This window comes from Pterocles gutturalis, unplaced genomic scaffold (assembly GCF_000699245.1).
Source record: "Pterocles gutturalis isolate BGI_N339 unplaced genomic scaffold, ASM69924v1 scaffold9129, whole genome shotgun sequence".
Lineage (NCBI taxonomy): Eukaryota > Metazoa > Chordata > Aves > Pterocliformes > Pteroclidae > Pterocles > Pterocles gutturalis.
The window spans coordinates 1-19,256 of NW_010135939.1; the positions used below are offsets into that span (position 1 = coordinate 1).

A 19,256-nucleotide genomic window follows, 5' to 3' on the forward strand; every position below is an offset into this window, starting at 1 on the left:
AAATTTTGGCCTGGTTAGGCTGCTGTGATGGACACATAGTTTATAGATGTTAAGCAGCAGTTGTTTTTTCTTGAAGGTCATTATTAGATGTGTGCTAAGAGAAAAATATACTGACAAGTGGCTTGTAAGCAAGGCAGCTTCCATTTTGGTAGCTGAAGAACCTGTTGGTGATGTTAATTGGAAGGAACTCAGTCAGTGTCAGTGAGTGCTCCTAAAAATCCCCCAGTAACTTTTATTAAGTCCAGTATCTCATTTGTTAGTTGCTTCATTTAAACAAGAACTTACTAGGCATCATTGGCCGGTATCTGTCGGCTTAAAGACGACATCTGAAATCAATCAGTGGTTAATGAAGGATCTGTGCTCGCTGCTGTAGGGTGTTTGGAGGGTGGCTGACTCATCTGTCACCCACTGTCTGCAAAGGGGTGGCCACAGACCTCTGCAAGAACCTCTACAAAATACTGTTGAAAAGAACAAAATGCATGATAGATGTATCTTTACCAGAGCAATATTGTCTGAACAGATAAAAAGATAGCAAAAGAATGAAGTTAGAGTTCTGAATCCAATTCTTAATTAATTTAATTTCCTCTCACTCTTGAGCTTCTCCCTATTGATACTTTTCTATAGAGCTAGTCCTTTTCCTTCATTAAAAGAAAACCCCCAACACCTCTTGGAGTGGGAGCAGTGTTTCAGCTCCAGATGGAAGTGTTCTCTCCCATTCCTGTTACTTCAGGAAATATCCGGTACCAAAGTCTGAAGGAGCATAACTGTATTGCAAATTGGGGTGTTAAAGTGGGAAGTGAGCAATCAGAAGACTTCACAATTGTCTGCATTGCTTGCAGAAAAATTGTCAATTCGTGTAACTGGTGCCATTTTTTAGTAAGGGCAGCATGCTGTAGAAGAGCCTGGCTTGAGAAAGCTTTCTTTACTGCAGTTTTAATACCTTGATTGGGATGTAATTCATAGGAAACCTCATGGTCAGCCCCCTCACAAGTGGTAAAAACGAGAGTGGAGACATGTCCTGGAAGATAAAATTAGTAATGCTGTCTTCCTTCAGGATTGATTTCTCCACTTTATCATCTGGCATGGCAAACAGAAATAACAATTGGTGTAAATGTCCATCGGTGTGATGTGGCTGGAAATGGCATCGACTGTGATGGGATAACAACAGCATCCAAAGCATGGAGCAGTAGGAAGAGGGGCACTGGAAAAGATACTCTGTCAAATGTCCCATTCCTTACTGTTGTTTTTTTAGCTAGTGGTGGTGTTTTACCATTTTAATTTCCAGTGCTTTGGAGATCATTCTAAACAAGTCTCTTATTAAAAAAAAGAAAACTAAAAAAAAAAAAAAAACAACCCAAAACAAAGCAACCCAAGAAAAGTCTGTATGGGTATTGCATGAGCCATTAATTTCCATACAAATACTTGTGATGAGCCTGAAAAAACATTCAATTTCAAGTCATGTATTTCAGTTCCCAGTAATTGCTAGAATAGCAATGTTGGCAGAAGAGTGCCCTTTCAGTAGAGGTTTTACTTTTTTGTTGTTGTTTTTCTCCTCTTTGTTTTTAGCCACCAGCTAAATACCTCCTGCCAGAACTGACAGCATCAGACTATGGGAAGAAGTGCGTGGTCATTGATTTAGATGAAACTTTAGTGCACAGTTCATTTAAGGTAAGGAAATTCAAAAGCGATCTCTTGCAACTTGAATCTGTCGGTGAATGTTGTAGGAACTGTTAAACCTCTTAACACTAACTAGTCTTACAGGCTCTCCCAGGATGCATGCTAGTTCTCATTATTACTCTTATGATTATTCAACCTAATTAAGCTGTAAGGGGAGTAACACAGACATTGCTTTTTTTTTTTTTTTTGTTCTGAGAAATCACACCGACTGCAGCGAGCCCTTGAATGGTTATTGACTTCATGGCTTTACGTGGTAACTATCCCAACAAGGACTTGTATATTAACAGGCACAAAACTTGTTGCTCTGAACATACAGTTTCGTTTTTGATGTTAAAATGATGCCATAGTCTAGGAGGCTGGAAATTCATCACAGTTTTCTGCTCGGCAGATGTACCTTAAACCAGTAGATTTTGGGCACCAGTGGTTGCTGCGCTCTGGTGCTGGAGAAGGTGGCAGGGGGTTGGAACTCGATGATCTTTAAGGTCCTTTCCAACCCAAATGGTTCTGTGATTGCTTTCCATGTCAAGCTGCTGTCCCGGTCGCAGTAAGTATTTAGCTTTCACAACAGGAGAGCAAATAGCGTTTAGCTGTTGCTGATGAGTCAGATGTCTTGTAGAAACAACTTTTATAACCCTTCAGATTTCAGCATGTGGTGGAAGTAGTGGTATTTTTCTATTGTTTAAGTAGGGCTAAAGTTAGAATAGCAGAATTCAGAAATGCAAATAACCTAAATTGGCTCAGAGTACTGGTAGCATTTCTGATTAGCAAATGTCAGACAGGATAAGGCATCTGCTAGTTTTTATACTTCGATTGGAGAATTTATAAGAATCAATAGTATATTTCCTTACTAGTAGTGAGCTAGAGTTACCGCCAACTTTGTAGTCTTCTAGTTTTGGTTGCACTTCATTTTTCACTGCTAGCATAAACTCAACATTTTAATCCTGCACTATTTAGTTGCCAGCATTTAAATATGCAAACCATAATTCATGCTGTGGTTAGAATCTGGCAACAGCCTGTCTTTGGTGACTTAAAGAAGACCTTATATGGAGATACTAGAGCAAATATTCCTGTGTCTCAAACTGAAACGAAGATCCTTCTCTGTCTTTATTGTGCCTAATGGTATATAACGATTTGTGGTGCCATACAGTGCCAGATCCTTGTCTTCTATACCCAGACTGAACTTGCATTTGAGAATTTTTCAGGGAGATTAGAAACACAGCTGGATAGGGAAGGGAGGGACCATGCCTTCCTAATTAAACCAGCGTCAAAAATAGGAAGGGAAAGCTGAATTTAAAAGTCTAAATTTATATAAAAATAATTAAGTATTCATCTTGGTGTTATCTGAAATGTAAAAATAAAAGTTTGTTTTCTGAATGCTGTGAGTAATTTTATACTGTGATTTTTCTGGTTTTTGAAACAAAATGAGATTGAATTTAGGTTGTTGTTAATTTTTTTTTAATTATTTTTTAAAAATAGATTTAACAGTTCCTGCCCATGGCAGGGGGGTTGGAACTAGGTGATCTCTAAGGTCCCTTCCAACCCAAACCATTCTATGATTTTATGGTTGGTATAAACCCTTTCTTGTAGGATTGAGGTTTGCCTTTATTGCAGGGTGCTTTCTTAGTGGGCTTATTTTAATCATCCCATTTATTCAAATGATATTTAATGGGTATTTAAATATTGTTTAATAGGTGCTTAAGGAAAATCAAAAGATTATTCTGCTTAGTCTTGAACACTGCATGATGTTTTGTGTTAGAAAAAGAAAACTGCTCCTTTCTTCTGTGAAGTGAATGGTGTTAGGCGAACATTGGCATTTCTGCAGTATTGGAGTCTTACGGCTACGACGGCGTTATTTTAATGTGAAGCCCTGTGATGGGAGTTGTAAGAGAAAAGCGAGTATTGGAGGAAATGGCTCTAGCTGTTCAGTGGCTGGCACTGTCCAGTGGTGCTGTTGGGATTTTAATTCATAAAGGGAGAGACTTCAGTTGAAATGAGGCCGTTGTGGTCATCAAAAAAGATGGATTTCCACCGATGGTTTTCCAGGAGAGCAGGGGGTATTAACACCTGTGTGCACACCGCTCTGCCTGAATAATCAAGTTACTTTTTGCAGTTTCTTTTAGTTGTTTGGTTTTTTGGGTTTGTTTTTTTTCCACTGAAACAAGTCTGCTCTACCCAGGCAGGTCCCCACTTAAAAGCTGTAAAAGCGTACATAAATTTGTGATTTTTAGCACAAAAGCTTTTATTTAAAACATATGTTTTAGAATTCATAATTCTGTTATGAAATAGGCTTCATATTTCAAATGCAGATCTTTTTTCTTTTTTTTTTTAACACAACCAGAGAGGCAGAGTATTTAAAGTGCTTCTTTATGAAAGTGGCAACATCTGAAGGAGGGTAATTCTTGTCTTTTTATGCCCCTGCATATTTGTGAAGCTTTAAGGAGGTACTAGTCTTTCATGTTAAGTGCATATTAAAGGAATAAAGTTTGGGGTGCTTTGGCAAGAGTAAAAAAGGATTAGATAGACATTATAGTTATCGTTCCCATCATAAAACAATAATAGAAGCAAAAATCATAAATTATTAAATCAAGGAGATGTAAACACGGTTTTGTATAAAATGAATTAAACCACATGCAAGTCTGGAATGTAGTCATATTCAAAACTGGCTGTGAAACTCCTTCTTAGAACACGTAAAACTGAATCTTTTTATTAAATAGAAACAGTTCTAACTGGAGTCAAGATTTTCAATGGAAATACATTCACGCCCTCTCCACCGTTCCCACTCGAGGCATGTACATGCTTCACACGTGCATCCCAGAAACCTTTATCCAGCCAACTGTCAGACTTCTCTCCTGTCGTCCCATCGTGATGAAGCACAGAACCCCAGTCCATGCTCTCTTCTTTATCTCTTGTGCCAACAAGAAAGCTGTGTAGTGCCTGAAGTACAAGCAGGGGAAGCAAATACGTAGTTAAGAGTAGCTTGGTTAGTGTTACCAAGTCTAAGGGTGAGTTTTATTTGTTAGCAAAAATCAGGTTGACTAAACAGAGTGTGGCTTTCTCTGACATCTGTGTGGTGTTGCTTCTGCTCAGAACCTTCAGTAATAGCTGTATTTTTATCGGTGGGCTTCAAAACCTTTGCAGCTTGCAGTGACCTATTCTTTTTCTACTGCTACAGAATATTTATCTTGCTTAAGGGAGTCATGCATATATAAATTCTTCAAGTGCGTGCAAGTCTCTTCAAAGTATGCACGGAGCTGGCACCCACTTGAGAACTGTGGTGGCTGAGTCTTATTGACAGTTCATGTGGGTTTCTTTTAAGGTGAAACTTCAGAACATTTTTGTGTAGCTGTTCTGTGGCTATTAGAGATGCTGCAGGGTATGTTCCCTGGCCGAGGGGCTTCCTACAGGTAATGGATGGGAGCCTCTCCTCTGTCTTTTTCAGAAGCAGAAGGGGAGATATATCTTGGAGGTTGCTTGATGTCAGCTAAAAAAAAAAAAATTAAATTCTATCTGCGAGTATTTGAGCAATTCCTTAGATCATTATAGCACAGTGGGCATTAACAGGAATGAGTTTTCCAGCATCAGCTGCTCTGGAGGTCCAGTTGCCAGTACTGGTTGGTCAGGACGAGTAGATTCAGTGTGTAGCTTCTCATTTACCCTCTGAGGCAGCTGTCGGATCAAAACATCTTCCTTATTACTTCGCTACTGAGAGAAGGTATAAATTCTTACGGTCGTTTTGCTCTCCTCGCAGGAAGGTAATTTAACAGTGAAGTTAGAATCTCATTTTTACCAGGGAATGGGATCAAATTGGTGCTATCAGGTTACTACTGCAGGATTATTTTTTCCTACCATTTTTCACAGAACACCAGTTTAGGCTCACCAATCTGTGATCTGCTTGTCAGTCTCTTTACTTTGGCTGCTTCTCTGCTTTCTTGGCACCCTCTGCCACCTCACTTCCCCCCCCAAAGGAGTTGAAGACTGTTTGTAATCTTGCAGATTCTTCAGAGCACCTCCTTGGTGGTACTTGAGATCAATTCATTGTCTGATCCAGAAAACCAGGTGGGAAAGTCTGTGTAGGTCTAGTCTGTGAGGAAAAGTGTTTTCCAGCCCTTTAGTAATGAGATAACAAATACCAGCCAGACTGCTCCTAGCCTTCTTTTTAGGCTGTTATCCATGAAGCATATTGTCGTGTAAAACTATATTTGGCAGCTCTGTGACTCAGCCATTTCCAAGCTGCAGGTCATGGACTGAGTTACAAACTTCAGCCGGAGGCATGTTTACATGATTTTTTTTTTTAATTTTTTTTTAAATCATGGACGTAACACATGAGCCGTACCAAAGGATTTTGCCAATTTTGATGTCCATTTGAACATTCTTAGCTATGTGTCCCCCAACCATCACTAGTGTCTAGCTAAGATCAGACTGTGTACTCTCAACTGTCTACAGGGTTGCTTTTCTGCTTTCCAAAGCAATTTTCCTTGACCAACAGTTTTTCACTGTAAGTCTTAAGAAAGAAATTGTATTCAACAGACTAGAAAAAGGGATTCAAGGACTCAGAGTGTGCCTACTCTTCCCTTTTGGATTAAAATGCAGTTTTACATGGTTAATTTGATGGGTATAGCATGTTCTTGAGATATCTTGAGAATCATTGAATTATATTACTTAAATCTTCCCTTTTTGCAGCTCCTGATTCAAATATAACCTTTAGGTATTACTTTAACCACTGTCTTTATTTTTAATTAATTATTAATTGATCACCCGGAGTAGAATATGTGAAGCAAATAGCTGAATTTATGATCGTCCACAACTTGCTGAAAGAGTTATCCAAATAGGTATTTATCCTGGTAAACACACTCGGTGGTAGTGAGGGCTGTTCAAACAGAAAAGCGTATTACATTGTGTGAAGTTTAAAAATATGAGGGCAAAGGGAAGTGCTGTATCTGGTGAGTACAACTGTGCCAGGCTTCTGACCGCACACAGAGTGGATCTGCAGAGTCAATAATGCTTATGAAGTCGTTGCTGAGAATTAAGTACACTTCTCTTCTACATTTGGGAAATTTCCCCTCTAATGATGGTATTTTTAATGTTGATTTATTTCCCTGTCATTCTTTCTAGCCAATTAGCAATGCTGATTTCATCGTTCCTGTTGAAATTGATGGAACCATACATCAGGTAAGCGCTCTTGTTCCTTTAGCATGGTTTTAGTAGTGCTGTAGTAGTCCTCGGTGTCCCAGGGTTTTACCTTTCTCCATTTGCTCCTTTACATTCAATAACTCATCCTTTTGCAAAATACAAAAGCTGTGGACTCTGATGTGTATCATCCAGACAGGCATCCCTGTTTGGTCAGGTATGGAGCTTCTGAGTCTCAGTTTTAACTCTTTCCATTTTCCAGAATATCTCTCTCAGGACGTCAGTTCTTGACTCTGTCAATTTTAAAACATTTCCAAGCAGGACGTAATCTAAGGATGGGTTTTCAAACACTGCTAGGCCCATAAAAACACCACTTGAACACTGCATGTCTCATTCCCTCTTCACAGAAATGGGACATAAGTTGGCTTTAGTGTCTGTTGGTAGTTCATATAGACAAAGCTTTATAAAAGTATTCAGGAAGAACAGACATTTCTTCAGTTTTTGTGGCCATCTGTGTTTAAATTCTGTCTTCTTCTCTTTCTGTAAGGAATGTAAGTTCCTCTGGTAGGACTTTTTATACACTTCAGCATCTTTAAAAGGTCCAGACAAACTTGCAAGGAGACTAATTTTTATGTTATATTCTTCAAGAACTTCACTTTAAGACTGAGGAATGGTTTTCAGTACATGCAAAACACCCGTAATTTGAAAATCAGTCCCCTTCATGTATCTTAGCGTTAATCAGCAGTCATTTCTGAAAACGTTCAATGAAATTATCGTGCTGTAAATTTTCCTCTTCAGACAGACAGTAGAATACTTACTGGAGATGGGTTTTACTGGTTAATGTGACGTGGAGTCTTTCTGATACATGAATCTTGCAAATTGTTTGAAACATCTTTTGTTGGTTGTTGTAAGTTAAAGGTAATGCAGTTACTGCATTGCAGATCTTCCCTGGATGTAATTTAATGGAGATTTAAAACACTTGAGTGTTTGAAATACTGTCTTTTTTTATTATTTTTTTTATTATCTTTATTATTTTTACTCAGACAAATAGGTTTGTATTTTGATCTTGGAACAGTTGATAGATTACATAAAGTTATTAGTTCATAGTTTTGTTTGATTTTCTGTTATGAAAACCATCCGTGTAGTTTGTCACTCTTAAAAATAATTACTGAATATGGCAGTGGACTGAAATGTGTTTCAAAGTGATCGTTGTTTGGCAGTTTCTATCCTGTGCCTGTTTTATGTAGAAAAATTCAGTATCTAGGGTAATTAAACTCGTCATGTTCGCCAGAGCTGAATGCTTAAAGCACGTAAGTGATATTTTGGGAGATTTATGTTGTGATATTGTCTGTCCTCTTTTGATGTGGGCTTTAATTGTGTTTGGTGCTGTAACGCAAACATTTTCTCTGATAAGATTTTCTAGAATGCTTTTGAAAGGGAAAAAAATAGGTTGCCTAACAGTTTTGAATGGTTTAGAATTGTGATCACTTAGCTGGTCAACACTGTGTATTTACATTTTGAAACAAAACCCAGTTAAAGACTCCTTGGGCTGCACAGTCAAGCACTTCAAAAGCCTGATGCTTTTCTGTTCCTGCTGCAAACTTCCAGATTCTTCACCAAACGTAATGCAGTTAGGCACTCAACATGAATGTATATGGGGGGGAACAAACAAACAAAAAAAAACCCCACAAAAAACCCAAAACAAACAAAAACCCCACAATTGGTCAAAGGGAGTGGATTTGTCCGTACCCTAAAAGTGAACGGGAGGAGGGATGCTCTTGACAGAGAAGGTCAAGTGAAGTTAATCTCTGACTGTGCTTTGCTGGAGACTTCCTGTGTAATTTTTGAGGAAATTGCTTAACCCCTTTGAATTTGAAGTGCTTAATCTCTGAAACAGGTAAATATCTTGGTTGTATCTGGGTGGTAGAAATTAAGTTAATTGTAAGGAGTTTGTGACCCTTGAAATAAAGGTGATTTATATGGTATGCAGAATAGACAAACCCTTGGATTCCTGCGTTTGTAATACCTCTGCAGGCAAAGTAATGTGCTGTCATTCAGCAATTTTATTTTTTTTTTTAACTGTGATAATCTAAAGGGCAAAAGTGAATGTTCTGGCTTAGTCTGATGTGCATTAACACAGGCTGTAGAGCTTTGACAACCAGTTCCCACTTCAAACCTGTAATTTTTTATTCACTTAGAGCATAAACTGAACCGATGTCACCATTTTTTATCATCGGTCAGGATGTGTCATCTGTATAATGCTTGTTCATTTTCTTCAGCAGTTTTTATACTCAAAGATTAATCATTGGCATTGGGAAATACTTCCACCTGTTTAAAATATTATGGGATATGTGAAATGTTGTGGAACATGATGTAGTGGGAGGTGTCCCTGCCCATGGCAGGGGGTTGGAACTAGGTGATCTTTAAGGTCCCTTCCAACCCAAACCAGTCTGTGATTCTGCAAACTATGCTAGATGCAGTACATATCCCTGCCTGCTTTACCGGTAAGCCTGGTATCTTACCGAGCAGGAGACTGTCTGATAGTGTATTGTTGTACTTGAACTCTATCTTAAAACCCCATGGAAAACAAACAGAGGACACCATTTCAGAAGTGCTCATTTAGAATTTGAAGTTACACAAGATTCTTCAGATCTCAGATACCAAAAATACAAGCTGTGGCAAATGCAGTTGCTGGACACTTGAAAAGTTTTGAGACTGACTTATCTAGCAAGTTTTGTTCCTGGTAAATGTTAGAATTGTTTTGTTGTGCAACAGAAGTATTCAAAAGAACGCTGTCTTTAGTTTGGGGAGTTTCTTTTCCCTTATGTCATTTATAATCCAAAGGTCAGAGAGACTCTTAAGGCTCTTATAGGGAGGACATTTCATCATCTTAAAGGGTGCTTGGGTAAACCAGCTTCCTTAGATTAAAACAGCTTTTCTGAACACCCCTTGTCCCTGTCCCATCTTTCTTTCTCTAGCTTAATTTATCCTTTTTTTTTTTTTTCAGAAAGGATTTATAATTTTATTTTGCAAGGAAATAACTCGTGTGGAGGTACCTCTCTTTCCTTTTGTTATTGGTCTTTATATGCCTGCAGAGACTGTGCCCGACCATGGGTCTACAGGGCAGCTGAAGTTACAGGAGATGAATCCCACGCTTTGTGTTGGAAACGATGGCACAGATACAAAAGGGCAGTTCTGATGCAAGCTGACACTCTTCTGGCCAGTTCTCTCATTTCTCTCTGGTTCTCTTGAATAAAAGGAACTCAGAGCTGGTCCCCTACTCTACCAAATCACAAGTGAGAAACTGTGGGAAGTCCAGTGAAACGTGTTGCAACTGAAAGTGCTTTTTAGAGGAGGTTTATTTTGAGGATGAAAGTCGTGGCTGGAGAAAAGATGTTCAGCCTGTTTGTTACCCCTGACATAACTTGTGTAAGAACACGTCCTCTCTTTTGGAGCGTGCTTCCCGTTTAACAAGTGCAAAGCAGTCACAACGCCCAGATTAGAGACAGTGTGTTAAATATAGCTTCAATCCCCAAGGAGAGATTTTTTAGGGTATGGTGGTCCTTTGCCTTTTATCAAAATTGGCTTGCCATGCCTTTGTGCCTTGCCGTCGGTGTCAAAGAGTAAAGAGGGCAGCTAGGAACCGTTGGATTTGGTGTTACTTGGAATTTCATTGTTGAATGTAATTTGTTTATTAAGCAAGTAAAACTAGTTCTTAAGTTTTTTGTTTTATTTTCTAAATTCAATTAACAACTGCTTATTTTTGGTTGCTGAAAGCTAAAGAAATGCTTGGCGTTGGATACTTTGAATGTAATGTACAGAATGGTTTTGATTGGTGGGGGAAAGCGCTGTTCACATAATCAACTTCCTTTCCATAAAGGACAAAATCCGTTGATTTCCTTACGGAGGGCTGTGGCCTGGTTCAAGTAATCCAGGATAGGCTGTATCCATTCTAGCTGGCCTATTCTTGGTTACTTGCACTGGGAGGCAACCACAACTCTGTGAACCTGAAGGACGAGCCTGAAGGACGCATCTTCTTTTCTGCTCGCTGTTAAGAAGCACCCAGCCCACAGAACAGGAGATTACTGGAGCTTCAGTTGTCATGGGCAGATATCTTTGTCATTGCTTGAAGATTTTGTTATTGTAAAGCTGGTTTTGAAAGGCAATTCTGTGTGTCCTATTTAATTGATAAAAATTGAGCTGGGTTTCTCTTTTTGGTTTATAATTCCTGAGTCTTTTTCGGTTAAGACTGCTTTGAGGTATAGAAAATATATGTGGAACTACCGAATGCTTGCAAACAATTAAAGATAATTACCTGTGTTCTGCTATAAGCAGCTGTAAGTACAGAATCCTGTGAAAACATGCCTAGTGCCTGATTTGTGCTTGAAAACTTTAAGAGTACGGTTCATTTTTTAAAAATAAAAAGGACTTTATTCTTCTAAATTCTTACTATGATACAGAAGAAATTAGTGAGCATACAGTACAGGAAAAACTGGAAGGCTTTTTTTTTTAATGCTCTGAAGACAGTATATAAATCTCTGAAAAATGCCAGGAGCCAGTTAGTCTAGAGACTTAAACTGAAGACATCAGGCAACGGAGGAAAAAGCCAAGCCACAAATAACCATGCAGCATTGAGATGCAAGTCCAGCCGCTAACAAAGTAAAGGGGGGAAAAAAATTCCAAATGAGGAGGAAGAGGAGAAAAGAGCTGCACTGTCAGCTGAAGAAAGCTTTTTATGTGAAGTAAACCAAAGAGATTTTGTAGCCCAGGATACCAGTACACTTGCAGTCACTTCCAGGAACTAAGTAGGACTTCTGAAAAAAACTTCAAGTGGAATAACCATCCAGAGTAGTAAGATATGTTGTTCTGAAAAGAAAAAAAAAAAAAAAAAAGTGTTGTTTAAAAATAAAAAAATGGGTGAAGGAGTAGGGGCTTTTTAAGAGAGCTAAAAAATTAAGGAAAAAATGTGTTGAAAGCTCATCCTAAAATATGATATTCATTATTTATAAGGCATTTAACATGAGAAGCAAATCTGTTGGCTAGAGCCCAATAAGTAAAGTTTAAGGCAAAGTAGCAAGAGAAACACAAACACGGGAGGTTGAGGGTGCTCCATGGTGGATCCAGGAGATCTAAACTGCAGAAGGGAGACAAGACAACTTAAAATGCTGTGTATTTACAGCTGATACTGACTGGTTGCAATATTAGGAGATCTATGAATTGCCAAAAGAGCGCATATTGCAAATACTTGCCTTTATAAGCCCACTCCTGTCCGCAAGCCTGTGGTTAAGGAGCTGTCGGTTTATGGAGGAGGTGGGTTATGCAGCAGAGTTCATATCCTTGGCTTGGAGATTGAGATTACATTCCAAGTGGAAATACTTCACCGACACAGGCATAGATAGGGATGGAGAGCAAAGAGGAGACTTCTGCTGTGGGTGGAAAAAAAAAAAGGTTCTAAAAGGGAAACTAATACTAGGTTCCAGCGTGTTGTGGTTTGACCCAGCTAGCAGTACAAACACCACACAGCTGCTCACTCACCCTAATTATCAAAGAATGACTTTGACTTTGGGGTGTTCCCTTTGTGCCCTCAAAAGTAAGTATAAGACTGTAATGTAAGGCTAAAGAATTAAGAACTCTTATTAACTGTAGATGTAATCCTGCTGTCTTTCCTCTTATAACTGGCAAGTTGGATAGTCTCTTTCTGGGTACCCAAATATAGAGGGACTGCAACTGTCTTTCTACCTGTCTCTTTAAAAATGTGAAGATATAATTTGGAAAGGAACTACTGCAGAACAACTTTGTGTAGTAAGATATCAGTGAAAAATTAATTGCATTGTTATAGGAGAGGAAATTACTGTGTTTAAGCCTAGTGAAATACAGGAAATTTTGCTGTAATTATATGGAAAGAGAGTGGTGTTGAAGTACATCTGTTAATTGTCTTTTATTCATAAAATGTCACATTTATTTAATTGATTAATTGAGTGCTGCTGTGTTTGTTTACAAAAATAAAAAATTAATCTGGGTTATAAATTGATATCTGTATCAAAGATTTAATGTATTGCTTGAATTCGAGAGGCCAGAAATAATAGTTGAACTTCATAGAATTAACTTAAAGCAGATCAGGTCTTTGTGCTATGATTATACATTTGCATAAAGCAAAGTGGAAAAGTAATTAACATTTCTGATTTAGTCATTGAGGTACAGCTCCGTCATACATGTTTTTAATAAAACTTTTGTTTTCACATTTAGGTTTTCAGTTTCAAGTCCCTATTATGCAACTTTTTTTCTTCTTTTGCTAAAGGCTTTAATTGTTACACTTCAGTTCAAGCTGGCATTTCCATATTTTTCTCCTTCAGGCTTTTCTCTGAGTCCCTTATGTTTTTTAGCTTTTTATTAATATGAATCCAGTAAAATACATGCAATTAATCTAGTTCTGCATTTCAAAGAAAGAAATTCCTGAAATGGCATCAGTCCTGCAATCCCTCCTGAATTCAGTTACATGCCAGACTTCTCCATTTGAAATTTTCAGTATTGGGAATTATTTGCCAAACGAAGATGATAAAATACTGCCAATGTTTTCTCTCAAACTTTTAATCTAAGTGCAAACAAGATAGATAAATATTTTTCAAGCAGACTCCCCTCTTCTAGCTTCCCACTATATTGTGAGCTAGTTGTAAAAATTTCTGAGCAGCAGTTATCTTATCGTGGTATTTTCTGTGAATGCAAATCATCTTGCTTGCTCTGAAAAGAGACGGAAGGAGGCTCTAATATTTATTAGTCATGTTGTTGACAGTGGGCAGCCAAGCTTATGGTTGTCAGTGCAAAAAGCAATATAACATCGCTGAAACCAAGCTGCTCAAGAGGGGAGAGATCCAGAGTATTTCCCCTCTGTATGGCAAGGTGACGGTAGAAGACTTTGTAGACTTTGCCACCAAATTTTTGCAAGCAGCATTTGCTAGACATTGTGCGTGGTGCTGTGAAGATATTTGGTGAAAGCTCTCTGCAGAGCTGGGTGACTGATAACTATCCATAGTGCAATATGGTAGCTAGTGTCCAGAATTTAAAAAATGAAAGAATTAACCACAGGAAGAAAACAGTTCCCTATTGTGCAATGCCTGTCATCGTAGAGGCTTCATCAGATTTATTCCTTCTGTAAAGCTCTTCAGGACTGAAGACACCAGCACCGAAATAATTTCGGTTGAGAGGTCTGAATCCTTACTTCTTGAGCAGCCCTACTGTCTCTCTTTGCCTTTAATGAGATTTTTCAAGAAGCATCACTCCAGATGATGCACAGTATTTGCAGTTGCATAACCAGCATGGGTCTTGGCAGCCCACACATTCCAGTTTCTCAGTATTGAATGTCTACTTTTATCTTGTATACTTTTTTTTTTTCCTTTCAGCATTTCATTTGAACTGCTTCCATGTTAACTTTTGTTTCTTCAAGTGTTAGGATTACAAGAGTGGTTTGGGTTTTGTTTTTTTTTTTTTTCTCTTTTACCTGAAACACCATTTGACCAACGTGGTCATTGTCATTCCAGGTTTATGTATTGAAACGACCACATGTGGATGAGTTTCTTCAGAGGATGGGAGAGCTCTTTGAATGTGTACTCTTCACAGCCAGTCTAGCCAAGGTTTGTTCCTCTCTTCATCTCATTACCTCTTACGGTGCTGGTCCGTGGACTTTTGGTTGGGTTTTCTATGGATAATTATTTCCACCGTTGGTACTATCTTAATTTTTCCCCTTCTTTTCTGCTTCTTTGTCTGACAGTGTGTACTTTGTCTGCTAGTGTGTGGGTAAGTGTTTCCATGGTAACACCATCACATATGGGCTTGTCTCATAATGTAGCCTCCATGCATTGCTCATAATGCCAATATGAAAGGCTTACCAGTTACCATGGTTATCGTGAGAAATTAGAACAAATAGTGTGCGAGTAAAGCAGTATATTAAAGCTGGGCATGAAATAAAATACACTGTATTTAACACTGTCTACATGATCAACCAGTGATTCGGAAATCTACTGTATATGAAAATTGGGAACACGTTGTTATGTTCTGTCAAGGTGCAATTGCAATCTGGAGTTAGAAAATCTGATGCTGTGTAAAGCTTGAAGCATCAACAGGAATATTTTGTGCCCTGTGGTCTCCAGTAGCAGTAGTACCTCGTAGGTAGTTTTGTGGTAGACGTTACAGTAGTAGACAGGTTAAATTCTTCACTTCTTTCAATGTGTTGTATTTGTGGTGTCTTGTTTGTAAAGTTATATTGATTATTTCTAAATAATAGTCTAGCATAGTAAGCTTTTACTCCAGCCTGGTGGAGAGATGGTGGAAGGAGATGGGACCCTGTCGGATCTTATCAGAGGATTCTTCCCTGCACTCTGTTCACCATGTTCTGTGCAGTCACGTTGTGAAAATCCTAAATAATGGAACAATGTCATACTGCAGTTAGGTGTCTTAACAGTTTTCATAGCCAAGAGATGATTGACTTCAACATCAATTTTGTTTCTCAGCTTAAAATATAGGAAAATGGTAATTCCTGCAAAAATAGGTTATAACTACCATTTTCAAGTACATGGTTATTTCATGTTCTGGTTTATTTGGATACTTTTCCTTGGACACTTCATATCAATTGTTGGATTCTAAGCTGTGCCTCACTTGGAGTATCATCTTATATATAAAATGAGAATTTCCCAGTATTGTACATGGATATTTTTTCCTAATAACATCTTTGTCTGGTCTTTTATGGCCCAATCGTGTGATTTGGTAATCTTAAAGATTCTTACTGACCCAGTGGCTCAATGGGCATGGTTTGAAAAACCTACATGAAGCTCAGATGCCTTCATTGCAGTTTATCTTCAGAGACACATGGAAAGGAATCAGCTGTGGAAGTGGCTTCATATAGATTTTCTGTTAGCGCTGGTTGGTTTTACGGTAACGTTAGGTGAGATCTCTGAATCCATCAACTTCTAGATAACTTCTAAGGTGACTCTAAGTTGATGCTAAGAATAAAACGTAATCAATAAATCACAGAAAATATTAGTTAGCCTTCCCTAAAAGATAACCGACCTACTTTTGTGTTATCTTTCTATAATCACTTCAGGTTTGCAGGCATGTAAGTTAATTAACAAGGAGCAGGGAAGAAAATGAAGAAAGGGCATTTTATCTGAAATTATTTTGTGCCCCTTCTTTGTATAGTTCTGTGAATAAGCCTTATCCGCACGCTGCTAACGTCATGTTTCTAACTTCTCTTTTTAAGTATGCAGACCCAGTAGCCGACTTACTGGATCGCTGGGGTGTGTTCAGGGCAAGGCTCTTCAGAGAATCCTGTGTTTTCCACCGAGGGAATTACGTGAAGGATCTGAGTCGACTGGGGCGTGAGCTGAGTAAAGTTATTATAGTAGATAATTCTCCTGCATCTTACATCTTCCATCCTGAAAATGCAGTAAGTATTCTTAGCATTCGAAATATCCTTGCCCAGACATCCTGATTCAGAAAATAGCCTTTCAGAATGCTAAATGTATTCATTTCTGTATTTTCTTGGGCTGAACGTAGGTTCTAGTATTCACTGCTGAATGGTGAAGGACTAGGGCAAACTGATCTTGACAGTGTGTCATAGTCATGACTGCTCATCTGTTTTCGGTTTTAGCTTTTGGCATGAAGTCCATCAGTTTTGAGAAATACCAAGCGGTACAGAACCTGAATAACTAAGCTGGCTCGAGAAAGTGAAGCTGCCCTCCAGCGTAGTTTTTGTTATTTGGAATGGTGATTACAGAAAGGATGATTTACTTGATCTGCTTGGGCTTTTTCATTGTGTGAATGAAGCCATTTTATTGGAAAAAATAATTGATTATTTACTAGGTACAATCTTGAGTTCTGTATTTGTGGCTAAGGGAAAGAAAAAAGGGTTTTTTTGGTGAACTGTTATAATTAACAAAGGAAATTTTTATCGGAGGCACCTTTTTGCATGGTTCTGCCTCTCTGGAATAGCTTTCTTTTTTTTACGTGAGCTATTTATCTTGCAGTAATGAGCTTTTAAATTGAGATCCTAATATTGTGATGCCCTAAATGATTGGGTAAAAACATTTTTTCGTTGGTGCCACACATGGTTTAAAGTTACTATTTATAATAACCAGGAGCTGTAGCTCTAATTTATGTTCATGGTTAAAATTAAAACCCTGATCCAGATTGCCATTTGGTATCTTGGAATTCAGTGCCAAGAAAATAATGAGCTGCAGAAATTTGGGAGATGAAATGAAGGGCCTTGTCAGAGTGTTTTAGTCGCGTATAGAGAAGTGCTGCTAGCTAACCAATATTCGAGTCTCTGCAGAAACCAGAGCTTGTAACAAGATCCAAGATAGTCTTTAAAAGACCTCAGTCTGCTTCCGTAGTGAAGATACACAGAACTCCTTCTCCAGATCCATCCCACGTATTTAAGAAGTGTTATACGCTTTATTTTCTGAACCTGCTCTCAAGGTCTTATATTTTAATCAGAGAATTGTTCCATCCTCGCTGTTTAAATATTTCCTCCGCAACCTCGTGCCAGGAGGGGTTGTTGCTGCATGCCGATGATTAGTGACTCACACTGATGATACTTAGAGCAGAAAAAAAGACTTGCCCGTAAATAAAGTGCCAGTACAGCTTCATAACCTGGATCTTCCTTCCGATCTGTCCTGAATATCAAGGAGGCAGAGCAAATCGAGCTGCCGGGTGTTGCATCGTGTTGGTTACCTGGACACGTAGGAGAAGACAGCTGCGTGTCAGCTCTTTTATAGTTGGATTTGGGGTTCGTGTTGCATACGAGAAAACGTGGACTTGAACCTGCGCTCTGCTTGAATGCTAATGACTGGCAGTTTGCCCTACTGCGATGGCAATTAATGGACATAAACATAGGCAAAAACTCACGTTCTTCACATCATAAAGTCATCTTAATATTTATTGCTTTGTTTCAGGTGCCTGTGCAGTCCTGGTTTGATGACATGACAGACACAGAGCTGCTAGATCTTATTCCTTTCTTTGAAGGACTAAGCAAAGAGGAAGAAGTTTACAGTATGCTTCATAAACTCTGCAACAGGTAGCCTTTAACTTGGACTGACTTCTGCTACTAGGTTGCAGTTGCTAGAGGCTGTCTCCCATCTTTTTCAGCTCTTTCAAGTGTAAGCTTTGGGGAGGTCACCCCTGTCAGAAGTGCTACTCTTGATCTTCCTGTTACATTGGACACGAAGGACAATCATGAGTGATGATGCTATTAAGCCTTCAGAAGCCTGACTCCTAAGGTCATGTGTTCAGACTACTTTTTTAAAGGAAAAAAAAAAAAAAAAAGAAGCTATTTTAAATGGGACTCTTTTAATGAATTTCATAAATGGACATCTTTTACTGGATCAGCTTTTCTTAAAACATGCCAAAAAAGAAGCTTGTATTTCAGCAGTTGAATTTCTCTCCCTTTCTTCCCCTCCCACTATGCAGACAATTTTACCCCCCTGCTTAGAGCAGTTGACCTGACTCTGAATTTTTTCTTACAGAATGAAGTGCCTTTTTGAATGTTATTTTAAGATAAAAAATTCATTTTTGTATAAGACGTATTTCCAGACATCTTTTAGTCTTGTATTGTCTAAATGCTTTAAAAGGAAAAAGGAAAAATTTTATAGAGCACTGTAATATATAACAAAGGAAAAAGTTGAAACAAAGATGCTGGGTTCCTGTCTCCACAATGACATTAAGTTGTATTACATTTTGTCATGCTCAGAAGGTTTAAGCATTTGTGGGAGGGGTGATTTGGGTTAATTACGTGGTTGTTTCACTGATACGATTTTTGGGCACAGTTTTGAACATATCTGCAGTTGTTTGAGTATTCGGGAATGATGGAATTGAGAAAGGTGGCTAACAGATGTAAAGCACCTTTTATTCTAGACAGACTGAGTTCTGTTGTCTCTGCTTACGCACAACTGCCATGCCTCTTGTTTTTTTGGAAAACCTTTATCTTGGGAGAACGGGAAAGAGATCTATTTATTAGTTTTTCTTTTCTTACAAAAAAAAAAAAAACACCAAACCCATCTGGGTAAGCTGGATCTGTATTGAGCTGTTTGGAGTACTTTTTTCTTTTAATTGCTGCTACTGTATACTCACCAAATGGAGTTGACCATCGGCTGTTATACTGTTTTTGCCACTGTGCCTGTGCTATGAAACATTTTCTGTAAGCTGCAAACTTGGGCAATAAATAAGATGCAGGCTTCATAACCCACCCCTATGTATTAATCCCATGGTATCTGACATACCAGAGGTTAAAGGTGACCTGTAAATGAATTTTTTTATATAATTTTTTTTTTTCCAGTTGGGATGAAGCCCTCTCCTTTCTTTGGTATATAAAAATGCAGAAACTATTTTTCCCACATCTCTGACTTGTGTTTCTTCTCCCTCAAGGTGTAAGGTGCAGACTGGGAGCTTTGGAGTCCTGCTAGAAG

At 38.4% G+C, this 19,256-nt stretch overlaps 1 protein-coding gene across 1 annotated transcript; it reads left to right on the forward strand.

Moving 5' to 3' along the window:
• Window positions 1–1,566: 1,566 nt before the first annotated feature.
• On the forward strand, window positions 1,567–18,099 carry LOC104468091 (CTD small phosphatase-like protein; the record flags this gene model as incomplete). Its single annotated transcript, XM_010082105.1, has 5 exons — window positions 1,567–1,668; window positions 6,790–6,846; window positions 14,340–14,432; window positions 16,055–16,240; window positions 17,748–18,099. Coding segments are annotated over 5 exons (564 nt in total), but the record flags the coding sequence as incomplete, so codon positions are not given.
• Window positions 18,100–19,256: the final 1,157 nt, after the last annotated feature.